This window comes from Corvus hawaiiensis, chromosome 15 (assembly GCF_020740725.1).
Source record: "Corvus hawaiiensis isolate bCorHaw1 chromosome 15, bCorHaw1.pri.cur, whole genome shotgun sequence".
In the NCBI taxonomy this organism is placed as follows: domain Eukaryota; kingdom Metazoa; phylum Chordata; class Aves; order Passeriformes; family Corvidae; genus Corvus; species Corvus hawaiiensis.
The window spans coordinates 1,157,540-1,183,362 of record NC_063227.1 but is presented as its reverse complement, the minus strand read 5'-3'; the positions used below and the strand labels follow the sequence as shown (position 1 = coordinate 1,183,362).

The window sequence follows — 25,823 nt, the reverse complement described above, 5'->3', positions numbered from 1 at the left end:
AGGAGGAGCGCCAGGCACGGCTGTGTTGCAGTTATTTTAAAAATAAAGATGACACTGTCATTTAAAATTAGGCTGGGTTTGATGTGCTGAGAGCCCGTGTTCGTCAGCAGACGTTGGGAGGAGGAAGGGCGTGTGTGCTGGCTGGGGCTGGCCGGGCTCCAGGCAGAGCTGCCGCAGGAGGATGTGCAAGTTGTTGCTCAAGCATCCTAGAAAACTTGGGGGAAGCTTAGACCAGTAGAAGTTTTCACTCTAATCAGTGATTTGAGTGATCCCAGCATGTCTGGTTTGCTGGGCTCGCTTAAAAATGCTGCTCTGGGAAACTTTAAGCGCTTTAGTTATTCCAAAAATGTATTTTGTTGGAGCAGTTGACCTTTAGCTGCGTTATTCCGAGGCTGCCGCGTATCTGACACGCTCTGCTCCCCTCGCTCCCACACAACCCCAGAATGGCTGCTGCTGCATTCTCTGTTCAGAGTGAGCCATGGGAAGTTGACAGTTTGACCCAGGTAATTTTTTGCCTTGTTCTGGCCCAGGTGATTGTTTCCTTGGGTGACAAACATGGTTATATAACTGCGCTGAGCTAAGCAGCCCAGCTGGCTGGCGGGGAGCCCGGCCAGCCTCGGCTCCGAGGCCCTTGGGAATGCCTGCACTTGTAATAAAATGTGGGCTTGTTTTTAATTAGAACCATCCTTTAGTTCAGCTCCGAGAGACAGAAGAGCAAGACTCATGTAGAGGATTCAAGCCCCCCAGATGCTTCATTTATGATAGATTTTTCTGTTCTGTCTTTTAATCAGGCCCAGGGTATAAGTTTGAAGCTGAAATTTATGTTGGAAGGAAGGAGGAGAGGAGAGAAAGGGGGACACGAGGTGGGAGATGGGTCCGACTGTGATGAACAGTAGGTTGGGAGGGAAGGAAGGAAGGAAGGAAGGAAGGAAGGAAGGAAGGAAGGAGCTGCCAGGGTCCCTGGCCACCCTCTTCCAAACGAACAGCTTCGTCTGCATAACATAAACCAGCATTTCACAGTGGGTTTCTGCTGCCCTGCCAAGTTCTCCACTTGGGAAGCAAGGCAAAATTTTTCCCTCCCCTCCTGCTGCAGAGAGGTTTGCAGGGATGTAGCCTGGGAGAGAGATCATACTCCTATCTAAATCCTTCTGGCTCCCAGAGCAAGGAAGGTTATTTCTAACCACAACACAGTGTAGTCTAGCTATGAAAATCCTGCTTGTAGTATGAAAACCTGGCTCTAGGACAAAAATAGAACAGGGTTGATAAGGCAGAGCCAGAAACAAGGGCTGATTTCATCAAGGTTGCCAGATGTCCTGCTTTTAACAAGGAAATAGGATTCTTGTACATGAGCTTTGCTGGGATCCTGCTCTGGGGCCGTGTCCCAGCGGAGCAGCTCCGCAGTGCCGAGCTCAGGGGCAGGTCCAGAGGGTCCTGCCTGTGTGGCTCATGCCTGTGATTCCTCCTCTCCTCTTCCTTCCTTCCATTCTTCCTCTGACCCCTTTCCTGTTGCTGCAGGGGCAGGATACAGGGTGCCCCCCTGCCCCAGGCCTGTGCCACCTCTGAGGGATCCCTGGGTGCTGGAGCTCCAGCCCCGCTCTGGGCATCGCTGTGCCTATGGAGGGCCCTGCAGGACACACTGGGGACTGGGGGGACACGATCAGGCACATCCCTGGTGTCCGAGTGAGGAAGACATTAGGAGGAAAGGCTTGTTCCTTCTGTTGCAGGGCAGTTAAGGTGTGGAGAAGGGATGTGTAGGATTCCCAGCTCTCCTGCTGCCGGGCTGAGCGAGGCTGGGGCAGGGCTCTCTGTGAGCTCCGGGGTGCTTGGGGTGCTGCAGATTCCCAGCAGCAGCTGAGTCAGTCGGGGTGGCCAGACTCCAGCTGGAACTCTGGTCTGCAGCCCGTTGTCCCTTATAAAATGGTTGCAAAACACCCATGTGGAATGTCTGTGCTCCTCCTGCCCATGGCTTCCCAGACCGTCCCAGCGTGGCTGGGAAGCCACTTGGGCTCCCAGTTGTGAAGGAATATCACATCTATTTATACCCTTTGGGCTGGGGCATCTTTTGAGCTGAAAGTTGAAAGACTCGTTCCTGGCTGTTTTGAGGATTTCTGAATATGAATCACAAGGAAATTGCATAACACTGCAGCATTTCCTCCCATTGCTCCGGACCTTGCAAACACCACGCTCCCCCAGGGAGACCAGGGAATTCTGGCAGGACTGGCCCATTCTGACAGTCCACATGGAAAGTCTGGCTTGAAGGGAAGGTCCTGGCACCAGTGAAAGGAGCGTGAGGTGGAATCTTCCACGCCAGGGCATGGAGTTGAAATCCTTTTCTGATGGAGATCCCCCTCTCTGCAAACCAGGGCTGCTGGCCTCTTGGTCTCCAGTGCTTTCCTTAAACCCCTCTTCCCTCTGAGCAGCTGGACAATCCTGTCCTCTAGATTTTAGCTGTTGGGCAGAATTTCATGCCCATGTTGGGCATGTTGGAGTTTGAAGGATTTAGGGAACCATGCTAAAAACTGCAGCCTCCAAGGGGTGCAGCTTAGGTTGGGCCGTTTTGGGTTTTGAACTTCAAACAAAAATCTGCTTTTTGTCTGTGTGTTCATGGAAATGTGTGTTTGTGGCACACATAGGGAAGCACAGCCCCTGTCTTGTGGAGGTTAATGAGCACCATGGGCAACAGCGTGACCGCTGAAATGAGGAAATAGAAATGAAATTACTCAACATCATCTTTTTGTAGTTCCCCTTCCAACTCCCAACTCCTTCCTTTTCTTTTCCCACAATCCAGTGTCATCCCAAACCACTCACATACCCATTTGTTCTTTGCATGTCATGGGTGCAGTTTGTTTAGGATCAGGTTGGAAAACTGATGGGTTGAATTCTTCTTGATTTATCTGTGCACAAGCAGAAAGTGGCATCAGATGATGAATAGTGGCTGTAGGACTACTGTCGGGTCTGGATGGTGGCCATCGGTGGCTGTAGGACTATTTTAGGCTCTGGATGGTGTCTGAGGGGTCTTTCAGGCTCTGGATGGTGACTCTTGGTGGCTGTAGGAGTGCTTTAGGCTCTCAGTGATGGCCAACAGTGGTTGTAGAGGTGTTTAGGCTCCAGATGGCAGCTGTCAGTGGCTGTAGGAATGTTTTAGGCTCCAGATGGTGTCTTTCAGAGGATTTCTGATTACGAAAATCCACAGCTGATGTTTCCATGATCCACATCTCTGGTGTTGGGGTGTGTGGCAATGGCAGGACTGAATTTGGAGGGGGCAGGAGCAGGTACAGCACCTGCATTGCTGCTTCTGCCCAGGCTTTGGTCCATGTGAGGCTGGGGACGTGAATCCAGGAACAAACACTGGGCTGTGAGTGACCCCAGCTCATCCCTCCAGCTCCAGGGGAGCGGGGAGCTGCCTCCTGGGCTGTGTGTTCCTCTACCACACCCTCAAACATCACAGACCTCTTAATCATCCCTATAAAACCATTTCCTCTGCAAAGCACAGTATGTATTTGGTGAAATGTCTCACCAAAGGGGATAACTGGTTCTTTGATGAATTATCTTAAATATCAAGTTCATAACTGAGCATAGTACAAGTGTCAAAGTAGTCACAAGTTGTAACTGCTCTTATAAAATTTATCTTTCTGGATTACTTACAGATGCATCTTGGAATTTTTCAATAATAGCTCGTAGTAAAAGCCTTCTTTAAGCTTCCAAACAGCAATTATCCTGCAGGAATGAAGCAGCAGTAGCTTCTGCTAAAAAAAAGATACAGTCTGGTTTTGTTGAGGATATTTGACCACCTACAGTAGGAGTTCGGAAAACTAAATACAAAACACCAAGGTCTGTACATTTTATCCTATGTTAATATTTTTTTTTTTCTATACGCATCACTTCTGAAACTGCCTGGTAAGGATATTTTGGCTCTGGAGATACAGTCAAATGGGAATAATTAGTGAGAGCGAGATGCTAAAGCATCGCAGTGCTGCAGGGCAGGGATCTGTCTCCACGTTAGTCACTAGTCCCAATTCTGGAAGTTTTATAACCCAGCCTGTTCCCACACGTGTCCGTGGACCAGAGGCCCTTCACCTCCCAGCAATGTTTCTTCTCTCAGATTTCCCACCCTTTGTCAGTGACTAATACTGGAAAGTGAAAGAAGCTTTTTATTTCACAAGAAACTCTCTGGGTTTAGGGCTGTTTTCTCCAGAGTGTGTTACAACAGGAAAAACAGCGTGTGAGCATAAAAATACACTCATTTAATGGTGTTTTATTGTCTGGCATGGTGCTGGGCAATGTGTGTGTCTGCAGAGCTCCTGCCCAGGCCCTGTCCTCGGCAGAGCTCCCACGAGCTGTGTGTTGGATGCTGTCACCCTGTGAGGTGTCACCGCACTGTCCCTTCGTGTTCCCCTGGCACAGGCGTCGGAGCCCCTGTCCCAGAGCTGTGTCTGGTGTGAGGCAGCCACAGCCAGCCTGGGCATGGGAATGGTGCAAAGACGTGTGAGAGAGAGGGTGAGGGTGGGGGGAAAATCAAATCCAGCACCTGGCAGTTGTTTGGAAGAGGGTTCAGAAGAGCCTTTCTGAGGTGCTCCCAGCTCGTCTCTCCCGGGACAGAGGTGCTGCAGTTCCGGGCTCGGTGCCGTGTGTGTGGTGTGGGGAATAGCAAGAACCTCTTTAAAATTCTGCACCCTTTCACAGGGGGAGGTTGGTCCATGAACTGCCTTGTGTGTGAGGCTTCATCTTCAAATGCATTCTTCTGCTTTAAGTCCTGCCTGTTATCAGAGCTGTTTTAGAAAGAGCGGAATATCAATGTCCCTAGGGCCAGGCTGGGCAGGAGCGACCTTTGCCAAGGCAGGAGCCCGAGGGGTTTGCCAGCAGAGCAAAGGTGACCCTGGGGGCACTGGAGGAGCCTCACTCTTGGACCTCTTACACAGCAGCCCTTTCCTCAAACTTGGAAACTTTCTCTTATCCTGAAAAACCTCTCTAAAAGATTTGAGGCAGTATAGGAAAAGCATTTCTTGGAAAAGGAAAGGGGTATTACAGACTTGGGGCTTGGTTAAAACGCTGCTGGTGTAGAGTGGTGTTAGTGGAGTAACAGAGACAATGGATAAAAGGTTTGTCCTCGATCAGATGGGTGTAGAGTGGCAGTGTCTCTGTGTTTTATGGTTGCTGTTGACCTCTGTGTGAAACTTCCCTCTCATTGTGTGCATGCTTTGCAATTAATGGCATGAGCGTATTGTGTTTCCTTGTCTGCCCTTTTCCCTTGTTTTAAGAGCAGTCTCTGGTGATTAACAGCCTCTGTTGTTTCATGGATCCAAACTGGAAGAGCAAATGTGCAGTCAGAGGATCTCCCTGGAGCTGCTGTGCTGTGCACCAGGACTCAGGGCGGTTTGTGTTGGAAGGGCCTTACAGCTCCTGTCATTCCACCCACCATTCCACCATCCCACTATCCCAGGTTGCTCCAAGCCTGATCCTTTGCTGTATTTGGTGTTCCCTGTGTGTGTGGGGTGAGCCAGGGCACGAAGTCTGTGTGTGATCCCAAGGAAGGGCCTTGTGTCTCCCAGCCTTTGAGTAACAGGCTCCCTTCAGTGCTCCCTCAGCAGAGGCACTGCAGTTGGAGGGAAGAACTTCCTTAGGGAAGGCTGACTCCATGGTGGGGCTGCAGGGCAGCAGCGCTGTTGGGGGAGCTTCTTCCTTCCCTCTTTCCACTCATTGTCCTGATATAAACACTGTTCCTAGAGGAAAACTCACTTGCTGACTGCAGCTGGTTTTGCTGCTGAATCATCCCCCGCTCGCCAGATGTGGCTGATGGATTTTCTCCTGCAAACAATCACCTCTGCTTGGTCTTGTGTTACGTAGCCAGGTGTCCTGGGAGGGGGAGCGGGAAGGTGCTCCTTGGCAGGATCAGTCCCTGCCCAAACCCCAGTTTTGAGCTGCTCCCTCAGATTTGTGCTTCCCCGAGCGTGCCCTGGGTGGTGGAGCTGGTCCAAGGTGTCCTGCCGTGCTCCGGCTGGTGCCCGAGCAGGAGAGCGCAGGAATGGCCCGTGTTTGGGTGACGTCCAGGGAAGGAATCCGTTTATGTGCCCTGCTGGTGACATGCCCTGGGACACACAGCCCCGCTGGGGTGTTTTTGACCGTGGGGGTTGCTGGGGCACCCCCGGTGAGCAGCAAGGTGAGCTCTCCTGTGCCGGCAGCGTCCGAGCCCGGCTGCCGCTGGCTCTGATCCTCTGAGAACATCACAGGCAGCTTCCCAGCCTCGTCCTTCTGCTGGAGCTCCTGGGGGAGATCCCCACGGCAGGGACTCCGTGGGAAGCACAGACCCTCCCTGTTAATGTCAGGGACTGGGATCCCGTGGAGGCAGAGCCCTGCCTGCAGCCCGGAGCCTCTCCCGTCCGGTTGCTGCCTGAGTGTTGCTATCAACATGGCCTTTGGAAGCTTGCCTTGCCCGCTGGCTATTTCGGGAGGCAGCATGTGATACAGGCAGCTCCCTGCTCCCTTTGGAAGGGGGCTCCCAGCCCTGTTCCCAACAGCTTCACCAGCCTTTTGTCCTGTTCAGTGGACAGTGCCCACTCGGCCACATCCAGGATGCTGCTGGAGTGCTGGGATGTGTGTGTGTGTTCCTGGTGGGACTCTGAGCACTGGAGGATTATTTTAAACCACTTTAACTCTGTTGAGCTGGAGAAATACAACCTGTCTGAGGGCTGATCTTCTTACAGCTGCTGTTGGCATTATCCTGGGCTTTTAAACTGCCCTCACATCGTGGTTAAAACCTTCTGCCAGTGTTTTCCCCTGTTACTGTATCCACTGAAATGTCACTTTAATCTCCCGCAGCCAAGCTGTGGTGGTGATCGCGGTGGGAGGAGGAGCATCAATATTTGAAGGCTGGAGAGGCTTGGGATGGAGTCCTGGTGGCGGCTCTGCTGTGAGCAGTGCTGGATGCATTCGGTGCCTCATCCTGCTGCGCTTCTTGTCCTCTCTACATTAATGACATTCCTTTTCCTCTCCTGCTTGTTTGCTCAGGCTGTACCTGAGGAGGGTGGTACCTGCTCTCTGCCCGGATCGGACCCGCCAGAGGTTCCTGTAATGCCCATAAGGGAACTGCCTGCTTTGCTCTAAGTTTATATCCTTTATGTGTGTCTTTCAGGAGAGGAGTCTCAGAATCATGGAATAGTTTGGGTTGGAAGGGACCTTTAGAGGTCATCTAGTCCAACCCCGCCTTCACTTGGTTTAGAAACCTCTGTAATTTCTGGTTTTACCTGGTCCATCCCATTTGCATTCTTTCATTTTAAGAGCTGTCCTAGTCAGTATTTTAACATAACTCCAGAGCTGGGGCAGCCCAACATTTGTGTGCAGAAGGTCACGGTGGTGTTTGGGGACCTGGCTGCTGGAGGAGGTCCTGGCAGCAGACACACTGGGGTGACACCAGCCATGCCAGCAGTTCCAGCCCAGCTGGAGCCAGGGTCTTCATAAGACTTTCTGCTTGTGTTTTTCAGGTGTACAACTCGAACAAGGACAGCCAGAGCGAAGGCAGTGAGTATTTCTTCTCAAGCCTGACCCCTGAGAGGTGGCTGAGCTGTGGGAGGGGTCAGCAGGGCATGCTGGTGACACTGGGCTGTGCTGGGCTCCCCGGGGCTGGGGGTGACAGAGCTCAGCGTGGGGACCCCAGGGTGGCTCCAGGGAGAGCTGAGTGTGACACCCAGCAGGGACAAGGGGCAGAAACCTGCTGGTGGGACCTGGGGCCATGGAGAGCAGTGCCAGGCACTTCCCTGCACCCCTCAGGGTGTGTCCCTTCCTACCCCACACCGTGTCCCCGTCCCAGTGGCACTGCAGGGGTCTGGTGGCCTCAGGATCTGCTCCTGAAGCTCAGCAAGAGGGTTCAGGTGATGCCTGGGACCAACCAGTTCTCCTCTCTGGGCCAGAATGTGCAGGGTGAATGTGTCTTTCCAAAGGGGAATTGGAGCAGAAATACAGGAGTAAGGAGGTCCTGCCTTGTCAAGATTGTTAACAAGAGCCCTTAAAAATAAAAAAGCAGTTTTTATTGTAGTTCAGGCAATCAAAGCCTTGAGTCAAGAAAGCACTTATTTTTCTTCCTAGAGCAGCAGTTGCACCTGGTCCTGCCTCTTATGTCCTGTGTTTTAAAACCCCTAATTGAGCCATTTCCCAGTAGGTTAGATTTGCCATAATTGCAATACTCCAGCCCCTGATCCCTTCCCTCCTTCCCTCAAAGCCACTGGTCAGGTGGGGCCCAGCCTGGGCTGATGCTCAGTACTTGGTTCATTTTGGTGCTGCTTCAGACACCGCATTTTCATCTGGAGCTGAAGCATTTTTCTCTCAATAATTGGTGTAATTTGCAGCTAATTTTCCTCACATCCATTTCAGCCCTTGCACAGAGCTGTCTCTTCCCCCTCTCTGCTCTCTCCTCTGTGCTTTCTCCTTCCCTTTGGTCATCCCTGCACATCCATCTTGTCCTGCATGTATCACCTGGCTCTGTCCCTCCCGGGTGATCCTCACAGAGCTCAGTGCTGTGCCTCACACTGGGAAGGGCAGCATGGCCAGTGCCCCTGGGGTGGGAACTCTGTGCCACAACAGCTCCTCTTGTCTCTTTTTTCCAGAGGGGCAAAAGGAGTCTGTGAGGTGCCGAGAGCAGGAGCGGCTCAGCTCCGTCCTGCCCGGCTGTGAGCTGTCACCGCTCCGTGTTCCCTGCACACAGCCCTGCCTCTGCCAGCTCCCTACCTGCTGGTTTGGCTCAAGACACCATTTTGGTGGTCTCTCTTAAAAATGAGACTGGTTCTCCTTGTCTGCTCCTTGTCTGTCCTTCCTGGTTCTGGGGGCGGGTTGGGACCCCTGGCTGAAGGTGCTTCAGAACCCTCTGCTTGGGCTGGGGCTGCCACTGCTGTGGGCAGAGGTCTGACTGCTTCAGCCTCATTAAATCCCAGTTTTAGAGCTCTGCCTGCCTCACCAGCCACTCTAAAATTGATTCAGCAACTGGCTTTCTGCCAGCAGCCCTTGATACAGGAGCTTCCTATAAGGACTTGAAATGAGTGTGGTGATTGAGTGGGTCCGGATGCAATTCCTGACCCCGGGAGCCTCTATACCTCTGCTTCCTGCCTGCACTTATGGAGGCTGAAAGTCCCTCACAGTGCTGTGGTGGCACTTTTGGGACACTGTAATTTTGCAGAGCTTCTGAGTTTTCTGTCCTGCTGTGTGGCCAGGTGGCCGTGGGCCTGTGGGCGATTTGTCTTGATCTGCTGTGGAGGGGGAGGAAGCCGAGCAGAGGGGCTGAGTGGTGTCACTGAACTATGAGAGCCAGGGGAATTTAGCTGCTCTAGTTTGCCAACCAGAAGGACTTGCCCTGCTCTGTGGAAACAAATCCTCCAGGCCATTCGTGCTTATTGCATGGAACAGCACAAAATTCCTCCTTTCCCTTCCCTCCCACCATTTCTCTCTCTGTCTCCCACATCCACCTGGTTCCCCATTAGTTCAGGACTCCACTGAAAGCAGTCTTTCACAAGCTCTTCACAGACCTTGAGTCCCTTGGCTGGCCTGTCTGCTGCGCCCTTGTCTGGGTGCCCTGGCCCTTCCCAGCAATCACAGTCATGGAATCCCAGAATATTTTGGTTGGAAGGACTTTAAAGCTCCTCTTTTCCCCTCCGTGCCATGGGCAGGGACACCTTCCACTGTCCCAGGCTGCTCCAAGCCCCAATGTCCAGCCTGGCCTTGGGCACTGCCAGGGATCCAGGGGCAGCCCCAGCTGCTCTGGGCACCCTGTGCCAGGGCCTGCCCACCCTCATTGTATAAAACTTCTTGCATTTCTCTAACCTAATCTGACCCTCAACCTTCCTTTCCCGATCTTGGCACTCACTGGTAGGTAGAGCCCTGAAAACTCATTTCTGGTAAGACTTGAAAGCTCATTTCTCTGGTCTCTGCTTCACGATTTCCCTCCTCCTCTGTGGCTCTTATTTCCAAAATGTCTTTGAAAGAATTCAAACCAGTGATGGTTTCATGGCACAGAAGTGTGTGGTGGGGAGGCAGAGGAGCTGCTTTGACCTTGCACTGCCCTGACACACAGCTGGAGGCAGCCAGGCTGACAGAGCTGATTCAGCCCTCCTGCCCCCTTCCCGATGCTCTGATATGTCACATCAGCATAAAGGAAAGGAATTAATGGATTATATAGAAATAATCTGCCAGGCAAAAATAGAACGAGATGAGCCCAATTCAGTAGCACTTGGAATGTGATGCTACTTGAAGGTCAGATGAGTGTGGGCGTGTGTGGGCAGCAGCTGCTGTACAGGTGATGTGTATCACCTTTGCTGACGTAAAATGCTTCTGGGATGGATTACAGCCTGGGCAGGGCATCTCCTTGGGCACTGAATGCTGCTGCTGGAGGGAAGAGCCTGTGACACGTGTGGTGGTCTGGAGCTGAGCCTCATACCCTTCCCTGAGGAAGGAGAGCCTCAAGGGAGGGAGGCTCTTCCACTTGTCCTCAGAGAGGCAGGCAAGGACAGTTTAGATTGGAAGTCAGGGAAAATTTCTTCCCTGAAAGGGCTGTCCTGCCCTGGCACAGCTGCCCAGGTCAGGGGTGGGGTCCCCATCCCTGGAGGGGTTTTATGGACGTGTGGCTCTTGGGGACATGGGTCAGTGGTGGCCTTGGCAGTGCTGGGGAAGTGCTTGGATTTGATGCCCTTAGGGGGATTTTCAAACCCAGATGATCCCATGGACCTGTGATCTGGACAGCAGCAGATCTAGATCTGCTTTTGATCTGACGTTGCTGGACCAAATCATTTGGTAAAGGACTGAGATAAAGAGCAGATGCTCTGAGAGAGGGGAAATCAAGCTTTTACAATGCTCATTAAAAGTTAAATTTAAGGATGAGTAAAGGCACTTTGGATATTTAATCAGATATTATTTCTGGACATAACTACTGCAAATAAATCCCTGACCTTTCCTGATCCAGAGCTTGTCAGTGAGTGGAAGAGCTTATTCATCTGCTTAGGGGGATTATGCCAGGTCACTTCCTTCCAGAGGCACTGCTGGGTTTCCTCCTCCTGCGATTGCTGCAGGGAGGTGGGATCCCAGCCCTGCCTGGCTGCGGGGTGGTGGGCTCTGCAGGGTTATGGAGTCAGGGAATGCGTTGGGCTGAAAAGGACCTTAAAGATCATCCGGTTCCACCTCTGCTGTGGGCAGGGACACCTTCCACTGCTGCAGGTTGCTCCAAGCCTTGCCCAGCCTGGCCTTGGGGATCCAAACATGCAAGGGACTAAAGGATAACTGCTGGACTGTGAATGGGTTGGCACCTCCAGTGCATGGCAGAGAGCCTGAAGCACTGACCCAGACTGACAGCACCACGCAGGGATACCCACAGGTCAGGGTCACACCAGTGCCAAGGCAGGGCTGATCAGACCTGCTGAACTGGGTTTGCTGGAGCAAGAGAGTTTCCACACCACGGTTTTGAGCTTCTCAGGTACCCCTGTGTTTATCGGTGGCCTGGGAATGGCAGCTGTTCCCTGCTGGTGGATGGCACGTTGGGTTTATGCTGCATCCATGCTGGGTGCCCAGCAAAGGGCCCTGCAGCTTCTGGATTATCCTCACGTCCTGTGGCACAGGCATCCTGCAGCTCGTGTGCTTGTGTTGGCTCGGCGCTTCAGCCTGCTTGCCCAGAAAAATATAATAGAGCTGTTTTACTTTGCACTGTTTTGGGTCCTTGTGCCATTCAGCAGACAAAACCCGTCCCCAGCAGAGGACTCAAAACAAGGGATTAGGAGGGGGCTGCTCCATGCAAGCGTGAGCTGGCAGCTGCTCACGGAGCCGCTGTGGATCGTGCGGGAATGAGCGGCGTGAGCAGGGGAATGCAGAGGAGGGAAGCTGCACGTGCCTTGCTGGGAGGCACTGCCAGCCCTGGGCTCTGCTCCCTTCCTGCCCTGCTCTGCACAGAGCAGAGAGAAGAGCTGTGCCTCTCTCCGAGCTGTGCCTCTCTCCGAGCTGTGCCTCTCTCTGAGTTGTGTCTCTCACATCACTGCATTCCCTGGGGTCTGGAGATGATCGTGACTTTGCCCACCCTTCTTCCTGCCCTGTGGAAGGTTTTCCAAACCTTTCTGTAGGGGGGAACTAATTTTCCACCACAAATAGCTGTCTGTGGGCAGTGTTTTCCAGCAGTGGTGGAAAGCTGTCTGTGGGATGCATTCTTCCAGCAGGTGTTTGGATCCCTGTATTAGTAATTCCTTGAACTTAGAAGTGAAAACCTGCATTGGCACGAGTGAATTGAGTTGTACATCCCATTAACCCTCATGTTTTAGCTCTCACTCTTGGGCAGAGGCAGCTGCCTTTGCGATATCCTCATTTGCACCAAAAGAATATTTCATTGGTGCTAATAAAATAACTTGATCTGTGCTGGGTGAGGCTGAGTGTGGGGCTCACCAGACAATGTTGTTCAGCTGGACTTTGTCTTGCTGGGGGCAGGAGTGGCTGCCTGGGGGGTGCAGGCAGGGCAGGGGGCCGGGGTCAACCCTGACAGGCTCCCCAGGGACAGGTCCCCTCCCACGGAGCACAGGAGGTACTTTGGACAGAGATTTGACCCCAAATTCATTCCCGTCTCCCAGCCCGTTGCTCTTCCACTGCCATAAGCTGTCAGGTCTCTCCTTTTCAGGTGATGTTTTTACCTCCATACTTTCATAGAATCACTGAGCAGTTTGGTTTGGATGCTCTCCAGCCCATGGATGGCTTGGTTAGCTGGGTGCAGGATTTATAGGATCTCCCTGGAACTCATCAAGCAAGACATGAAAATGTGCCATTTTCAAGGATTTGTTGTGTCAAAATGTATGATTTCATTTCTTTCCAAGCAACCTGTTGTCAACTTTCCAGACAAGTTTGGGTTATCTCACCTTGATCCTAAATTAATTTTTGGCCATCTGCACGGGTAGATGCCTGGCAGAGGCCAGGGCAGGTGTGGAGGGCCTGGTTCAGAGGGCTGTGGAGGCTGGAATGATGATCAGTGTCTGTGCTTGCCTGGGTTACAGCTGGTACAAACTGCTGTACTTGTGTTTTTCTACCCCCATTTGTCTCCTGCTCGTCCGGGCAGTGGTGCAGCATTGCTGGGATGGCAGGGATTCAGGAGGAGCCTGGTGCTCCCTGCGGGGCCCTGCCCTGCCAGCTGTTCACCACTGCTCTCCTCCCTTCCCCTGCAGCTGCCCAGCTGGACAGCATCGGCTTCAGCATCATCAAGAAGTGCATCCACGCTGTGGAAACAAGAGGTGGGGCAGCTCTCGGGCTGGGCTTGCTCTGGGGCAGCTCTTGGCAGTGGAGCAGTTGTTTTCCTGCCCTTCTCATGGACAGAATGATTCACGAACCCTCGAACCCACATCAGATGAACCCATAACGTGCTTGGGCCAGTGCTGAGAAGCGTTTGCCCCACAGCTGGGCCAGCAGGGACTCTCAAACATGGGGCAGAGTTAGCAAAGGACACACTGGGTGTGCAAAAGGGGGGACAGGACCAAAGGGTGGGGGTTCACTTCAGCATCCTTCCTGCAGGAATGCTGCCAAGCACATCCTCTCACATGGGATTCCTTCCCCAAAACTTCCTGTGAATCTGCTTGTGTACAGGTGGGATTGTCCCAGCCCCGCAGGGAGAAGTCAGGTGCAGCAGGCTCAGACCTCAACCTGAAGGACTTGACACAGTAAAATTTTCCCAAATTGTCCTTGTTAAGTGCAGATCCTGCATGGGGCTGCCATGGCTGTGGGAAGGAGGAAAAGTGTTCTTAGATCCTTATTCCTGAGCTAACTGGGGGTAACATTTCTAATGGATACATGAAAACCTTGATATCAGCCCCAAATTTTGCCGTCTTCTATAGCTTTGTATTTAATTGGTGAAAAGGTTTCATTGGCTTTGCTATTTGAGAAGCCAAAGAAGTGAAAGAAATCTTCGCAGCTCTTGTGGCCTTCTCCTGATAAGCTCCTTGTTTTTCCTAGGGATCAATGAGCAGGGGCTCTACCGGATTGTCGGGGTGAACTCCAGAGTTCAAAAGCTGCTGAGTATATTAATGGGTGAGTATCTGGAATTTTGGTGAAGGCAAGTAGGATGTGCTGCTTTGAAGTCTTGCCAAGCAGGAGCAGAGGCTCTTGTCGGGGTCCCTAATGGTGGTGCTGTGCCCTTAGGACCATGCTGGTCGAGGCCGGGAGGTCCCGGGCACCGCGGGCAGGTCTGAAGGTAGGACTCGTGTAGGACCTGGCTTCACCAGGTCCTGCTGCAGTCACTGGTGTCCTGCTCACACACGCTCCCAGTTCTGGCAGCCTTCCCAAATGCAAACCAAAATCTTCAAAGCTTTCAGCTATTTCTTTGGCTTTTCATCTCCTACCTGCCCCCTTGTTCCCAGCACCCTTTGAAGTGATTTTCTCCTGGATGTTGCATGCTGCCTGTGGCTGTTCTTGCTTTCCCCACGGACTTCTTGTGCCTGTTTATCTCAGTCTTGCCCAGAGTTTTCCAGCACGTGTTTCCCTCGTGATTCTGGCATTGACTGAGGCATTGGATCCTGCAGTTCTGGATGCTCCATAGGGACAAGCTGCTGGGTCTTGCCACAGCAGAGCTTGGCTCTGGCTGTGTGGGATAGACCCATTTCAGCCCTGACCTGACAGGCAGCATTTCCATCCCACAGCTGCAGCCCTGGACCAGTCTGTCCATCTGTCCAGACACGCCTGAGACAACAGTGGAAGAGAGAACAGAACTGGGCTGGAGCAGGGCAGCTGCCCTTGGTCAGTCCTGTGTGATGCTGCTCAGACTTGGCAAAACCACGGATGAAATAGCTGTAGGAATAGGGAAACAGATGCTTACTAATTTGTTAGTGCCCTCTTGAATGTGTCTGTTACTCCTTGGGGAAAATGAATGACATTTCTGGTCATCTTCTTTCCCTTCACATATTTTCTTTCCTTTGTTACACGATTTCCTTTTCCTTGTCCTTGCAAAACTTCAGTGCTCCTTTCTCTGCATATTTCATCTTGCAGAGGGTTTTCATCTGTTGTGTTTGAACATCTTTTCCTTCTCCTTTTCCAATCCCTCCTTCTTTTTCCACCATTAAGGTGTTTGCTGAGCAAAGCCCATGGTGGCTGTTACAGCTGGCAGTGTTAACCTATGGAAAATTGGTAATCCAGGAGACTGGAGCAGAAGAGCACAGCTCTAAATCCGGGTACAGGGGACCTCTTTGCTCTGGCATTTGGAAAGTTCACTGCAGTCATGAGAGCTGGTGGCTGATGCTGTTACTAGAGAAGTTTGGCACAGACTGGGGACATGTGAAGGTGCCCTGTGGTCCCAGGGCTGTGGGAGCCAGCGCTGGCCCATGGCACTCACGGTGGGCACGGGGAGAGCATCGATTGAAGAGCACTGCTGATAAAAACAGGCTGGGGTTGGTGCCCTGGGGCAGGTCCTGGCAGGTCCACAGCCAGGTCCTCTGGGATGCTCATCACCTCATCCGTCGTGACAGGGCCTTGGACCCTGTTCTGTCACAAAGGTGTCAGTCCTGGTGTCAGTCCTGGGGCTGTGGCAGGTGGCAGAACTTTCCTGGGTGAAGAGCTCTGTGGAGCTGGGAGGGATTCAGTTTTGGACACCATCCAGCATCCATTATCTCCTCAGCCACTGAAGCCACTCAGCTGCCGCCCTCGTGTCTCATAAGGCGGTGATGGATCGCTGGTGCTTTTCCTTTGTCCCAGCGTGTCCTTGCTGGTTGTTGATGCTGGAAGCCCCTTTGGAGGTGAGTCAGGGCTGGAAGTGGGACAGACTCCTGTTGGGAATCCCCGATGGTGTTGACCATTGGGATGCTTTGCAAACCCATGACTCCATAATTCCTCCAAATTGTGGGGGATTAAATCTTCATCAGCCCCGGTGTTCGGGCTGTCTGTGAAGTCAGTGTCACATGGAAACGTGTCCCATGTCAAACCCCATCTGTTCTCGCTGCCCTCAGGGCTCCTTGTGAATGGAGGAGCCAAATTGTGCTTGCACTGTCAGGTTTCCCTTATATTTAGAAATGAATGTGGGCAGTGTTACTGCTTCACATACAGTTTAAATGGCAAAAAGATTGAGTTTCCCTGAGCTGGTGTCAGTGACACTGCTGGGAAGGGCTTTGGCACGAGGTGTCCCTGCAGGAGGTTGGCGTGGTGGCCGCAAGGCACTGGCTCCCCGTGGGCAGCAGCTGGGTCAGGGGCAGCCTCAGCCCATGGGTTGGGTTTCAGGGCAGATCTTGTCGGGGTCTGGACTGGGGTGAAGCAGTGGGGGGGTGCTCCCAGGGCTGGTGGGGGGCAGATCATCTCCCCAGCATTCACTGGCACCGTGTGCCATCACAATGAGGACAAAATCCAACAAATAACTGAACTTTCATCAGTGGGAGCTCCCATGAAAGGGTTCATTGTGGCACTGTGGGGGCCCCAGCAGGGCTGAACTCTGCAGAAGGTGAGTTACAGCATCTGATCTGCTCTTGCTCCTTTGCCACATGGGCCATAAGGGCTGGGAGTGGGGCTCCTGCCAGCCCCTCACTGCTGGGGTGTATCATCCCTGAGGCTGTTTTGGAAGTCTCTGGATGATAATCACATTGGGGTGATGAGGTGGTTCCCCAGGTTGTTCCACTCACCCTGGAGAAATTTGTGAGAGACATCAGATCAGCAGCAAAAAAGCAGCTCCAGGGTTAATGCTGACTGGGCTGTGGGTGCTTTTCCAGCCCCTGGTTCCCCACTGGCCCCAGCTGGTGTGGAAGTGTGTCCTTGTGGGAGGCAGGGCTGGTGTGGCGCTGGCCGCAGTGTCGCTGCCCAGGGAGGCAGATGCTGCAGCTGGAGCCCAAGGCAGGAACTTTTTGCAGACTCATAAATTTGAAGGTCAAGGGAAGCTGATTAACTGCTCTGAGCCTTTTCATGGGACCAACTGTGGAATTTCACCTCGTGTTCCTTGATCCTGCCTAGGAACTGCTGGGTGAGCTTTTGCACAGACACAGTTTGGAGTTGTTTGTTCTACTTTGGTTAAAAAGTTGGGGTTTTTTTAAAAGATGGAACTTCTGAGGGGCTTTGTTGGTTTTTTTACTATGCCAAACTTAACCTTGACTCCATTAAAATTCTCTCCTTGTAAAGGCACTGCCATAGGAAGTTCCTTGGGCATTGACTCAGGAGGATGGAGGTCGTTTGTGTGGTTGCTGAGACACACATGATCTCAGTGTGAATATGCATTTCTTATGTGTTTATTTTTCCAAGTGCACCTCTTGATGTTTTTTTTTTAATTAAAATTAACTCTTTGCCCCAAGGGAAAGCTGAACTCTATTCAGGGCATTCTTTTAAGTAGGTTGAAAATTACCCAATGGTTACATGGGGCTTTAAAATTCAAAAGTGCATTATTTGTGTCTGTGAAAAGGCAAAAAACCCTGAGCTGAGCCTATGGGAGCAGATGGTGTGAGCAGCTGTGGCTGTGGCACCCTGGGCCTTGGGGACAGTGAGAGCCTGCGCTGCTCCCCAGGGACACTTGGCACTGGTGGGACCCGAGGCCAGGGACCCCCACAGGGGCTTCCCTGGGATTCTGGTGGGAGCAGGATCCTGGCTGAGTTTCCAGGATGGAGTTAGCAGAGAGTGTTGGTGGAGCAGCATCCAGGCAGGAGGGATCAGCACTCGGGGCACTTCTGTGCCCGGCTTTTCCGTGGCCCCGGCTTGGTGCTCCTGGCCCGGGCTCGGAGGCGTCACTGTCTGGGACTCAGTGCTGTGCCTGAGCCCACTTCCTGCTGGCCTGGTGGTGGCTGTGCAGGTGGCTGTGGCTGTAATGGCCAGCTGAGAGCTGGCTGGGGAGGTGGCTGCAGGATGATGATGCTGGACATTGTCAGGAAGAGGGTCCCTGTCTGTGCCTGGCTGTCACCGCTGTCACTGAGCACCACGGGCTGCTGTGCCCCGTGTCCTGGCACACTGCAAGCCACTCTGCTCCTGTCCTTGCTCAGGATGGAGGATTCCCTTTTCTTTCTCTCGTCCCATGCTGTGAGTTTGGCCCATCCTGGGTGATGAACCCCATGCCCCTGCAGATGTGTCCTGAGCTGGGAACAGCAAATAGAATGGGATGTGGTGGTCTCCCCACACAGCTGAGCAGGCACGAGCTGGAATTGTCTTCAGTTTCTTTCACTTACTGCCTTTTCATCTTTTTCCACAGATCCCAAAACAGCCACAGAGGCAGACACAGAGATCTGTGCAGAGTGGGAGATCAAGACCATTACTAGTGCACTGAAAACGTACCTGAGGTAAGGAGAAAAGCCTCACCTGGCTTTCAGGAAGAGTTTGGTGGGGGTCTGGGGTTTTACTGCCCATTATTGCAGACCCTTAACAACAGCACTTTGATAGAAACAGAGCAGAAACTGCTCTTAGGGAATTTATTCTGGCTTTTCCCTGACTTTCCAGCATGTTTGAATAGGATCTGGGGAACACACTCAGATCTGAGAGATGCACACGTTATACAGACACGATTTTAAAAGCTCATTCTTGCATCCCCTGCCTTGATTTAAGCTTTTCCTGGTGGACTTCCACCTTCTGAGCATGTGGCAGAAGGGGCAAGCAGTGCAGTGTAAGGGCAGGGGCTGTAGAGCTTTTCCAGACCCGGTGCTGAGCTTTATTGTAGTCAGGATTTCTGTGTGTCAGATGAGCCAGTATCATCCTGGGGATCTTCCCAACAGGATTGGGTGTTGGCAGCCAGCAGCATCTCATTATCCACAACGTGCTTCTACCTGTTGTGACCGCAGCTCCTTGCTCTCAGTGACTGTTGTGTGCTGGGTTGGGCTTGAGAGAGCAAGGGAGCACAAGAGAGAGCCTAAATCCAATTAGGGTGATAAGCGTAATTAGCCTGGTGGATCTCAGCCTAGAAAATCACAGAATTTTGCATGATTGGCAACCTTTGCTCTGGAATCTGAACTGTTGGCAAAGCAAAGAGGAATGTGGGCAGCACCAGTGTGTCCCTCTGAAGGGATGCAGCAGTGAGAGGGGACAGTGGGAATGGGGATTGGGAAAGTTTTACAATTAGGCTTTGTTTATCTTTTTAATTTATTTTCAAGCTTACTTGAAAATCATGGGCTCAGTAATACACTGAAGCTCTGTTACTGAAGGAATGCTAAAATTAAAGATTAATTTAGTGGTGAATAAATCAAAGGTCCTTGCATAGATCTTATTCCTTCTGATGAGGGGAATTAGAGTTGGTGTTGCTTAATTCTGCACTTTTCAAAATGGAGCTGAGTTTATTGTAGGGGCAAAGCTTTCTTTGTGTGGATTGTGTTCCTCAGATGTGTTTTGTGCCTGTTTCCTTTTTATCTTCCAGAATGCTCCCAGGGCCCCTCATGATGTACCAGTTTCAAAGGAGCTTCATCAAAGCAGCGAGTGAGTTTGTTGATGTTTATGGCCCCGCTCCTGAGGAGGAGCCTCATTTGCCAGTGGCTGCGATCCCCCCTGCCCTGCTGCCTCCCCACCACCCTCCCAGGCTGCTGTCCTGGCAAGCAGAGCAGGGCTGGAGCCAGGGCAGGCTGTTGCTGGGAGGTGACCAGAGGTGGAAGAAGCACAGATCGTGCCGGGAGCGTGGGGCTGGCAGCGGCTCCCGTGGCTGTGACCACTAGCTGTTGTTAAACAGCACCCACGGTGTTTGAGGGGCTCTCTGCTGGTTCAGATGTCTGTGCTGCCTTCCTTTCACTGCCATGGGGAGGGGGCTTTGCAGGGAGCAGGGCATTTTCCATTGGCAGCTGTGCAGCCTGTGGATGGGGGAGTGGGATGTCAGGAGAGCCCCATGGTCCATGGCCATGGCAGTGCTGGCCTCCTCCAGCAGCTCCCACTTAGTGGCATGGACCCAACCAGCCTGTGGAGCACCAGAGGCTCCAGCCTGGCCTGCCCTGGGCACACTGACCATGGGAATGTGCCCATATTCCCTTTGCTGGAGTCGCTCTGGTTACAGCCAGCCTGCCCTGCTCACCATGCTGTTCACATGGCCTCTGCTCCCAGCTCACCGTTTCAGCCCATCCAGTGTCTCCCTTTGGAAACAGCTGCCTGGAGGTGGTAGGCAGGAGCAGCACCGTGGGGAGTATCTGCCGTGCCTGGGTGTGGGATGGAGCAGCTCCCTGGGATGTCTGTCAGGGACAGTGTTAGGCCTCTTCCCATAGCAACCCCCTGTGGAGATAAATCCTCTTCTATCCCCATGCAGAACTGGAGAATCAGGAGTCCAGGGTGTCAGAGATCCACAGCCTCGTCCATCGGCTCCCGGAGAAAAACAGGCAGATGCTGCACTTGCTCATGAACCATTTGGCAAAGTACGTTTATGACTGATGTGTTTTTCTCTCCTTTTTCCACTTCCTCTGAAAGTTAATAGTGGTGGAAAAGTTTCCTTGTGTGTGGTGTTGAGTCATATCTGGTTGGCAACTGGAAACCTGCGTGTGAGTGAACCGAGGGCCGAGAGACCGAGGGGGGGATGAGGGGTGGGAGCTTCCCAGCCAGCCCCCAGCCCCAGGGCATGGAGCCCGTTAGCTCCTGGGAATCTCGTGTTGCTTTTAACAGCCTGCAATGGGTTTGGCTGCCCACGCTGTCCAGGAGGCAGAGCGGAGGTGAAGCTCCTCACGTGGTTTCGGAGCAAACCTGCCATTAAAGGACTAAAAGTGATTTCTTTGCTCAACAAACGACTACTCTGGGGCGTATTTTCTGCCTTTCTGCACCCTGATGAATCAATATTTTTGTGTTACCTTGAAACTTTGTGAGGGTGAAGGAATGGGATAATTTTTTTTCTTTCAGTGGTAGAGCTGACCTGTAATTTCCCATCTTCTTCCTGCCCCTGCAGGTTCCCATGGAAACCTTTGATTAGTGTTTTAGAAGTGAAAGCATCATCAGGTGTTTGTGCAGCCTCAAGGCTGTGGGGTTGGACCTGCCCTTGCTGTTCACAGCAGTGCTGCAGGAACAGCAGGGATGAGGCAGGACTGGGAAACCTGGGGAATGACTTAATCGGGATAACTGCTTAGGAGGAGATCTGGAAGAACCCAAGTTATCTGTTTAGAAGAAAAAATAACAAATGACATTTGAAATAGGCCTAAACACAACTCCAGATGCTTTCTTGTGGCCTGGGTTTGTGTCTGCTCTGTGGGGTCCCTGGCAAGGCTGTTAAAAACCAAATTGCTGCTTTAGGTGTTGGTTTCAAACCTTCTGCATTTACAGCCTGAAGCCAAGGCCAAGTGGTTCCAGGTGCTCCCATCACCCAGAGGGGATTGCCCAGGGAAGCTCTGGCTGCCCCAGCCCTGGAAGTGCCCAAGGCCAGGCTGGAGAGGGCTTGGAGCAGCCTGGGACAGTGGAAGGTGTCCCTGCCCGGCGAAGAGTGGAACTGGACGAGCTTTAAAGTCCCTTCCCACCCAAACCATTCTGGGATTCTGTGATTTTGTATGTGCAGGGAATCTGTAATTGCTTAAGTGTTTTCCACCTAAAGGGAAAACCTGGTGATGGAGTAGAGATGTGGAGTCAGGTTTACAGTGGGGTTTGTGCTGCTTTAGTGGAGAAGGAATTCAAACAAAACAAACAGTGTGTGTGGTGCTGTGTGCTATTTTAGGAAGAGAAACAGCTCATAGTGTTATTTAATAGGAAAAAAATTAGAGCAAGGCAGGAGGCTGAGGGGAGAGAGCCTGCTGAGCTCTGCAGCCCTGGGGGGATCCTGGGCTGTGGGGACAGAGGCACAGCCAGCCCCAGGCATGGGCTCACAGCATCCCTCTGGGCTTGGTCCTGCAGCCCCTGCTCCGGGAGCAGCACCCTGATCCAGGAGCATCGCCCTGCTCCGGGAGCGCCCACAGGGCAGCCGGGGCCAGGGCTCGTTGCCATAACTCTTCTAAATGAGCTGGTTGAGGCTGCAGAGCCATTGAGCCGGATTAAAGACAAGAATGGAGAGAAATCTTCACATCTGCAGCAGATGTTTGGTGGGAGGGGCCGTGCTGCAGAAGGGACAGGGCCTGGCTACCCCGGGGGGACGCTCCGGACGGGTGGGACTGGCCGAGGTCTGGGTGCTGCTGAGAGCAGGGCGGCACCCCCAGCCAACATGGGCAAAGCCAAGGGCCTCTGGCTGGCCCTGCCAAGCTGGGCTGCACTGCTTGGAGGGGATTATTGTCTCATCTGTTTCTGTCTGGGTTTTTTATTTTAAGTAATGTATGAATAATCAAGATTTGCATGTTTATCAGATGAGCTAAAAAAAATATTTCTCAGTCTTGCTGTGGAGATTTCTGACACTAAAACCAGAACTTGGGCTGAGTCGGTCAAGTAAAGAAAGCATGTCCTGGGTGGTTTCTGACTTCTGTGTTTTTGGGGTGTACGTGCTCTGCTGCACTGACAAGGGACATGGGGCTCCTTATGTGATGAAGCTGCAGTTTTTATCAACAGTAATACAGCTGGTAAGAAAGCTGAAATGTTCAAAAAAGGCAGTTATTAACCCCAGTATTAGACAGGGTAAGTGCCTGGGAGGTGGTTCAGCAGTGCCCTTCCTCCTGTGCAGCAGAGGAGTGTGGTGGGTCCCATGGCAGCTGGAGGCCACAGAACTGGGGTGCAGTGAGAGGGGCCCACAGAGGAGGGAGAGGACAAATCTCAGGAACAAGCACAGACAGGGTGGACAGAGAGGAGCATTTTGATAGAAAATGAACTTGATTTCTGCCTCTTACTGCGTCTCCAAGCCCATTTGTGCTGCCTCCTGCCTCATGTCCATATGTCCAGGCAGTTGTTCACTATGCCACAGAGAGCAGGAGCAGTCCCTATCCCTGCTCCTTCCAGCCTGAACCAGTCTGGGATTCTGTGATTAAACCAATTTTTTTAAATGCCAGGTAAGTTGAAGTGAAACGAGGTGCCTGTGGTGCTGCTGGGCTGGTGATGGCTGTGCCAGGGGTGCTGCTGGAGTGGAGCTGGTTGCAGAAAATTGCCGTTTTTGTTAGTGGAGCTGCAGTATCATCCCTGTCTCTTTCTTCTTTTGTAATGTACTTTCTCACCCAGGAGTCAGTGCTGTGGAGGTGCAGAGCAGGGGGATTTCACTCTGATTATATTTCAAGCATTTAGGGAATTATTTTTCATGTGTGGCCATATTTTGACACCTGAGCTTTGCTTTGTTCTCGTGGTAGTGAGTCCAGGTTCTCCAGCACAGATGGTGCCAGGCTCATGCCCCTCCTGTGGTTGGCATCGCTGCCACTGCCCCACACAGCCCCTGATCCACGCACCCACTCCTCTGCTGCCAAGGTCAGGACCATGAGAAGGCTGCAGCCGAGCTGTGTGTACGTGTATTTAGCAGAATTAATTATCTCTAATTGCTCCCAGCTGGGACCTGGCCAACACCAACTGGTTCCCTTTGGTTTTGCTGTGGTGGTGTTTTCTAGTTTACGTGTTTTAACCAAGATGACAGTGATTGTTATCTCCTGCACAAATTGCTTGCTGTTTATCAGGGTGGTGGTTTCCATGGGCTCTGCAGGGCAGCTGCTAATGGGGACCCACCAAAACCCACAACGGGGCAGGGGCCGGACACGGAGCCCAGAGCGTTCCGCAGGGCTCGCTGCTCGACCGGGGCTTGCTGGCAAAGCAGAAGAAGAAAAAGTTCCTCCAGGTCTTCTGCCTAAAAATACAACCAGGCCTTGTTTTGCTCGGCGTGGAGCAGCCGCGGCCTTGGCAGCCCCGCGCCGCGCTGGGGCCGCGCTGCCCCGCAGAGCCCCCGGAGCTGCTCCCTCTGTGCCCCGCGGCTCCAGGACCCCACCAGGGCACCTGTGTGGGGCCGGGGGGGCAGCTCCCCCAGGAATGTGCTTTTCCTTGGATTGTTTTGCCGGTTTCCCCCGAAGGTGCAGCCGGCGAGGAGGCTGACGCCTCTTGGCACAGGAGGTCTGATTTCATCCCCGTGGCAGCTGTTTATGCTGCTGTCTGGTAACTATTCATTTGCTTGATTTATGTATTGCTTCCAGTAAGTCATTCTTGTCCAGGACGTTCTGGAAATTTCCACTGGCCACTGAGGCCTCTGAGATGCTCCCATCTCGTGCTGCTCACCTCATTTGGCTGCCAGAAGCAAACAGGGAGCTGCCTTTGGCCCGGTGGGCTGGGCCAGGCAGTGATCCTCCTTGCTGCCTTTGGGAATGCCATTTTTATGCCCAGTACCTGTTTCTGCTCCTTTTGGATCATGGCAGTGCTGGATCCAGGCAAAGCCCCAGAGTTCAAGTGACCCAAAGGATCTGGGTGCTCTTATGGGTAGCAAAAGGGAGGTGACATGGAAGGAGACTCCCTGTAGGCACGTGCTGCCTTGCAGGAGCTGGGAGAATCCTGCCTGGGGCTTGGCCTGGGTCAGGTTCAGGCTGTGCTCTTTTTTATACCTTTTCCTTTTTTCCTAGTTGGAATGAGTTGGGTTTTGAGGTCCCTTCCAACCCAGCCCATTCTGTGGTTCCATGATTCTGTGATTTGTGCTCTGGAGATGGAGGTGCCAGAGCCTTGTGGGGAGCAGCAGCACCTTTGGCTTCCCCTTTGCTCTCCTTTCCCTCGCATGTTTTGGTGGAGGAGCCGGCGATGCTTCCGCAGAGGCGAGACAGCCCTGCAGTGCTCTGTGCCTGCCCTTGCCAGCTTTGCCTCCCTCTTACTCCTCTGCTTTTGTTTTTAATATGAGATTCTGCAGAATTAAAAACCACCACAAAAAGCCCTGTAGGTGTTTGCTGGGTTTTTTAGGCTTGGCTTCCTGTAGTGTGTAAATTAGCAAAAGGTTTTGTTCTGCTTCTGCAAATGAACTTTTAACCCCCTCTGTCTGGGTGCTCCCTGGAGCAGCTGTGTGGGTGCTGGTAGCTTTTCCTTCCATGCTTCTCTAAAAGCTCCTTATGTTTCATGCAGGCTCTCCAGTTTCTAGCTGGAGGGAAATGTGCTCCAGAGCCTGCAGTGTCCCTCATTAGGTTCTTTTGTACCCACATCCTGCACAAGACTCGAGTCTGGAGATAGGATAATGAGGGCCTTGGACTAAAGCTGGCATCACCACCCTGGCATGATGATTTAGCTTGTAACAAAGCAGCTGCTGGGTTTGCTGTGGAGTTTCTGTGGTTGAACATCTCTGCTGAGCTCCTGCTGGATCTCTGGGAGCAGCACCAGGCATTTTGCATTCCTCAAGTGTGAATTCTTGTGGGCTTGTGTCTCAACCTGGTGTTGTTGGGTAGAAGTTGTTGATAGCACGTAATTATCTGGATTCTTTTTAATTGTTTATCACAGTGAAACTGAAACTGAGTATGAAAAGAGATTGAATCGAGAGTGAGCGAAAGATTTCCAATAGCTGGCTGGAGTCTCCCTGGTGGTGTCTGCACCATCCCCGCAGACAGAGTGGGATGGAGATGTCTTTGTGGGCACATCCCTCTGTATGAACAGACCCAGCACTGAACCAAACTCAGAGAGATTTTAGTCAGCTTTTCAGCAGAAGAAAGCAGGCTGGAAATCACCACAGCTGAGATATCTTGGAGCTGCAGTTTTTGCCAGGATGCTTGTGTGATCCCTAGGCTGCAGAATCACAGACAGGTTGGGATTGGGAGGGATATTTAAAGGCCATCTCGTTCCAGCCCACATGTGTGTGGCAGGGGGCACAGAAGTGGGGGAGTGAGGGGTGTTTCCAATCACTGGGTAAAACCTTGTCCTGCTGGTGAAGGTGAGACAGGCATTTTTCCTGCTGTTGTTCTCATCATTAATTCTGAAAGCTGGTTATTCCTATATTCCCTTTCTTCCACCACTGTCTTTTAGGAATTCAGTATTTTGGAGGGATGAGCTCTAATCTTGCATTTGTGAAGTGAATGAGGTCCAAAATATCTCTAAGGGGAAAAAAAGGTGAACCCCCCTCTGTTGCTCTTCCCCATGGCCGC

The 25,823-nt window shown here is 52.3% G+C and overlaps 1 protein-coding gene across 4 annotated transcripts in view; it reads left to right on the top strand.

The window, feature by feature from the left end:
* The window catches only part of ARHGAP26 (Rho GTPase activating protein 26), a 100,585-nt gene that overhangs the window by 41,027 nt on the left and 33,735 nt on the right, over positions 1 to 25,823 (top strand). For all 4 annotated transcript variants that reach the window (XM_048319515.1, XM_048319514.1, XM_048319516.1 and 1 more), the window contains exons 12-17: positions 7,479 to 7,515; positions 13,167 to 13,232; positions 13,948 to 14,022; positions 18,137 to 18,224; positions 19,289 to 19,347; positions 20,159 to 20,264. In XM_048319515.1, the coding sequence (XP_048175472.1) occupies positions 7,479 to 7,515; positions 13,167 to 13,232; positions 13,948 to 14,022; positions 18,137 to 18,224; positions 19,289 to 19,347; positions 20,159 to 20,264 (431 nt within the window). The remainder of the gene's footprint in view (positions 1 to 7,478; positions 7,516 to 13,166; positions 13,233 to 13,947; positions 14,023 to 18,136; positions 18,225 to 19,288; positions 19,348 to 20,158; positions 20,265 to 25,823) is intronic.